At 41.2% G+C, this 5,319-nt stretch overlaps 1 protein-coding gene across 1 annotated transcript in view; it reads left to right on the top strand.

Annotated features, from left to right (window-relative positions):
- Nucleotides 1-299: 299 nt before the first annotated feature.
- Nucleotides 300-5,319, top strand: part of LOC109298791 (cytosolic phospholipase A2 zeta-like) — a 49,891-nt gene continuing 44,871 nt past the window's right edge. Inside the window, exons 1-2 of the mRNA XM_019519068.1 lie at nucleotides 300-510; nucleotides 4,490-4,562. Of these exons, the coding sequence (XP_019374613.1) occupies nucleotides 391-510; nucleotides 4,490-4,562 (193 nt within the window). The 5' untranslated portion in view covers nucleotides 300-390. The remainder of the gene's footprint in view (nucleotides 511-4,489; nucleotides 4,563-5,319) is intronic.

Genomic DNA, 5,319 nt, shown 5'->3' with positions numbered 1-5,319 from the left:
TTTATGCAATGACAGCAATGAGTATGTAGGCAGAGAAACTGAAGTACAGGGTTGCAACTTGCCCAGTCGCAAGGAAAACCCAGACCTGTGGCTTTTGAGACTTTTGTTTTAGTCACTGCTGGTGCTTCCTCTTAGTCTTTTATTTGCTGTCCTTATCTCTCATTAGTATTTGAAAAACCTGCCAGTGAGGCTCTGAACCTGACTATTTGGCAACTCCAAACCACACCCCTACTGAGCATTTGTTTTTCTCAGCTGGAGCATAGTTATGTGCCAGTAATTCAAGGTGAAGGTGCAGCAGCTCCTTTATAGCGAGAAGCAGCCAGTCAAATTCAGGTGATTTTTAGACTTGGTGATTTTTAGCTCTTGCTCCTTTTTTATGTAGAGCGTGTTATGTTTCGTATATTCAATGAACTGTGGCTTAGCCGAATGTCACCCCGAATGCTGCCACTCCTGGCAGCTGTGCTTTTCCAGAAGAAAAAGAGGAAGGACACCGGACTGTATCACTGGAGGGTAAGGTAAACTTTAGCATTTTTTTTACTTTAAGCTTCTCTATGCACTGACTAAGAAGCACTACGACCACCCTACGAATCCTAAGAAGCATCCCTAAGATGCAACTCGGTGTTCTTGTATATACATAGAATCATCCTTGTGTCTTTAAGATGGTAACCCTCCCCACCCCAAAAAACCCAACCTTTATAATCCCTAGAAAGAGCTCAAGAAAAGTGAGCCTGGATAATGACAGGGAGGATGACAGTGGCTAGGTTTACTGCCCATTCTTAAATTCCAGGCTCTTGCTTTTTTAAATCAAAGACTTTGGAAATTTGCAATTAAATTTTTAAATAGTGCTTGGTGATGACTTGCTTTTGAAAATCCCACCGAAGTCTGTGTTGGCTGACCAGAACAATGCTGCAACTTTCTCCCAGTAGGCTCTGGGTTGGAATCGGGTTCATTATTCTTACTTTCTAGGCCAATAAGAACTAATAATCTAAATTAGACCAAGTATGATAAGGCTTCACCTGATTAAATCCTCACCTGATCTGCAATTGGGTTCCTTTACATTGGTGCCTACTAAGGAAGGTGAAAGGCAAGGCTTACAGTAAAATATCATTTGTTGATTTAGTCTCTTGCCTATGTATGAAAGCTGAGGGCTGAGGTGGTGCGGGCACTAAAAGGCACAGTTTGATGGTTAGCTATCATGTTTTTAGAGGCTCACTGATTTAATCAAATAGCTTCCAAAGAAACTTTATGTTAAAATGAAATTATGCTGTTAAGAATAAAAGTTATGGGGACTCTGCCCTTTGGCCTTTGTCAGCAGCTTCAACAAACACTAATATTCCTGGCTTCCTGAGGTTCAGACCTACTAAAATTAACTTTCAGCTAACTGCAACTGAGGAAACCTGACAACTTTTTCAGTGCTGTTGTATTGCTTAGCTTTTCACTCAACCTACAAGATCTGTCATGGGCATGTGCTGCATGTTTTGTTATGAAACTCCCATCTCCAAAAAAAACTGTGTTTACCCAGAGATGGATTTAAAGAATGAAAGATTTTCAGGACCTGAAATTTCCTCAGATAAACTTGCTTGTTTAGTACATTTTAGATTTGAATCCAAAAGAAGTAGGATTATGTGTGGTTTATTGTTTGAAAATTTAATTTTTGCTGGCCTCTGATGAGAAGTGTGCGTGTGCGTGTGTGTGAAGGGAATCCTCTGTGTCCCCTTATGACAATGATTCTCAACTGGGGTGGCCATGATAAACACCTACACATGATTTACAAGCTAAACCCAGAGATTTCGAACAGGAATCTGCAGTGTCAAAAACAGAAAGACCACACCAGGTCAGAATGAGTTGTTTGTAAATGGAAGAATTGCTCCATTATTTTTGTCCATAGTAAAAAATGTGTGAAATAAGTTTTTGAAATGTGTTGCCATTCAGTTCAGAGAGGTTAAGAAAAAGGGGGGGTGCCTTTATATTAAACAGCTTGAGAACCCTTTTGCTTTGTGCAGGTCCCTACTCTGATCCCACATATACTAAGTAGAGAGATGAATTGTGGGCATATGCTGCAAAAAGGCCACTAGATCTGCAGTGGTGGTAAATCACTGGTTGGGACGCAACCCTTGACTGCCCATGATTTCCAGCCTTAGTCTGGGTGCAGAGGTACAGTCATTCTTCGCTTTTGGGATGTGGTGCATTTGCACATGTTCCATACAGTGTGCTGTGTGGTGTCCTCTACAAGATCTTTTACTTCATGAAAGGGTGAATTTCACCCTCTGTGCACTATCCCCATCTTTGAGGAAAGTACCTGCAAATTCAGTTCCAATACCTGTAAGTCACTTGCACCTGTTGCACAAGGACCCATATGGATCAGCTGCTCTATGTGCAGTTTCCTATGTTCTTGCCATACCTGTGGGGCGCAGGCCATGCCTACCTGATGTCACACTCCCCTTGCAGCCTCTGCAAACGCCCCTTGTAATGTACTATGACACTGCTTTGCCTCACAAAGTTTAACTAGAATAGTCTCAGGAAAATTCCTGTTTTTTTGAAAGCATGGGACGAGAAATGGACTGAGATCTCTCTGCTCCACTGCAGTCTTTAATATGACTTGTGTGTTCCTTGAACTGGAAAGTGTTAGCTCAGCTAAGTGATGATAGTTGAGAAATATCCTTTGTCTCTGACACTGGGGAAGGATCAACATTGTTTTCATTGCAACTTATGGTTAAATATATAGTATCAACAACTTTTAGGGTGGGTGAAAGTTATATGGGTTCTGCCATCAAGGTGTGGTGTTAGTGCTTCTTGTGGTGGCATGGTGTGACCTCCTTCTTGTCAACACAATGGGACACAAATGGGAAATGTCCAGTCACTGGTGAATGGCAGGCACTTCTGCGAAAAATCTTCATTTTATTTAATAGCTGACAGGGCAGCTGCAATTTTACACCAGAAAGGTGGAGAACATAACCTTCTTTGCAGCCTTATATCTATCTCCTTCCTTAAACTTAGATCAAATAGTTGGTCTGTTACAGAGAGGGGGAGAGGTCTCACAGGCCAGGTTTACATGTATAACTTTTGAGTTATAAACTAGTAGGAAAAGCTTCAAAGAAAAGGTTTGACCTTTGGGTGGGAGGGATGAGATCTGAGTGTGGCATGCTGTGTAAGTGTATGTATTTTGCACCAAGAAAACTTGATAGGATTGCAAAGAGAAACATTTAACCCCCACCTCCCCGCAAATTAAAGATGTCTATACAACCTTAACTTGGCCCCTTCATGGGCACACAGACTTTAGTAAGCAGCTATTCGATATTTTGTTTCCTCCTACTTTATACAATATGTAGTCCCAGTCTTTATTTACTATGCACTGTTTTTCTATGACTCATCACTATAACATCTGAGTGTTTCACATGTGTTGAGTGATTTATCTTTACAGCAACCTTGGGAGATGAGGAGGGTAGCAGTATTCCCATTTTACAGAGAGGCAACTGAGGTATAAAGATTAATATCAAGAGTGTCCATTAATATCAGATGACAAGTAGGCATGTGCAGAGCCTGACTTTTTTTGGTAGTACTTGATATGTTTTATGTATATCTGAGCACATGTGCATATATAATATATGTAGTACTTTGTATGTTCAAAGCACAGCTTCCCTTGACTTCACGTGATGTAATTAGAACTTTTTCAGATTCGACCGCAGGATTTCACATTGAGCACCCAGAAAATGACAGATATGCATAACCAGCAACTGCCTTTGGGAAGGTTGGATTGAACCAGTGACTTGCCTTGCACAGTGGCAGAGACCACAACTGAATCCTGTTCTCTGGGGCAGCATTTGACTGCATTGCATCACGAGACTATACTTTACCTTTGTGCCAGCCCCATGCCTCATTCAATGCCTATGTCAATTCAAAGCTCAATACAAGTGAGGCAGGGGCTTTCACCAGCTTGAGCCCTGTGCTTAAACATGCATAGCACAGATACATTCCCAGCTGATATACCAGACTCCAAAGGTTTTTATTGAGCACTTTGGGGGGGGTGGGAATCACAGTTTGAAAGGCATATACATTTTCCATTTTTGGGCAGGCTTTCAGAGGAACAGCAAGAAGCTGTTCCTTGGCATTTGGGCAATGCTTAACCAATTTTAAGTTCCCCTTTCAAAGCATGCATGTGCTAGAATTTCTCAACATAAAATATGTAAGGACCATTTTCATGGATAAAACCATGTGCTTTTCTTTAGTTCTTTTTTTTTTTTTTTTTTTTTTTTTTTTTTTTTTTTTTTTTTTTTTTTTTTTTTTTCATCCTCAGCCTCCCTCCAATGGAGTGCTCTGCTTTTGCTCTTTTATGGAAAAGAAAACCTATTTCAGGTAGCTCATATTTCAGGAGGGAGACTTAGTTATCATTGTGTGAACTGATGGTTCTAGTTTGTTTTGCCAGCTTGATATTAACCTGCTGCTGGAAGGTGATTGGGGCTGAATGTAACAGTCCGCTTGTCTCTTTCAGCGTGAAAAGCACCCGTACTACAATCTTACAGTGAAAATCCTCCGAGCCAGAAATATCAAGGGTACAGATCTGTGTAAGTATCTGACCAATATTATGCAGATTAAAGTTGTATGCAACGCAAAAGACAGAACAGTGAGCATTCCCTCTGGTTTATAACTCTGTAGCTCTACAACTCATTTGCCTTTCAGTGGATATTTACACATAACTTTTCATTTTAACCTTTCCATATGTATTTTTAAGGGTTGAAAGTGGACCAGGGTTGAAATTAGCCTTGCCTACCTATAAGAAGGAGATGCCATTCTTTGAGACCTCTTATTTCTTTGCTCCCTCTACACATCCTACACTGGCTTTGTGTGGGCTCTTTCATGCAGTCCCACCACTGTGGCTATAGATAAGTCTCCTTTGGCCCCTGCAGTTTGAACAGCCTTCCTGCATCTATCCATACTGTATTTTATATTATATTAAACTAATTAATCCCATGGTTTATGGCTTCTGTTGGTCACTTGTAGGGGACCAGGAAGGATTTTTTTCTCCCCTGGATGTGTAACTTGGCTTTTGTGCATTAATTTTTCTCCTTCCCTTTAAGCATTAGATGCTTGCTACTGCTAGAGACAGGAGACTGGTCAGGGTATGCTGGTTCTCCTGGGGATACTAAGGCACCTGGTTGGTTGAAGTTAAAGTGCCTCTGCCACCATTTTGAAGAATGGGATGCTGACTACATGAGACATTGCAGGTGTTTTAATTAGAGAGGCTTCGAAGAGTCACTCCAATTAAAGTGTACCCCCCCCCCCCTCCCAGGCATGTGTATAGATGCCCTAAGATTCTCCTGG

Source organism: Gavialis gangeticus, unplaced genomic scaffold (assembly GCF_001723915.1).
Source record: "Gavialis gangeticus isolate Ggan-Ray unplaced genomic scaffold, GavGan_comp1, whole genome shotgun sequence".
Classification (NCBI taxonomy): domain Eukaryota; kingdom Metazoa; phylum Chordata; order Crocodylia; family Gavialidae; genus Gavialis; species Gavialis gangeticus.
The sequence above is the reverse complement of the archived record's forward strand: the minus strand, read 5'-3'. Positions and strand labels throughout refer to the sequence as shown.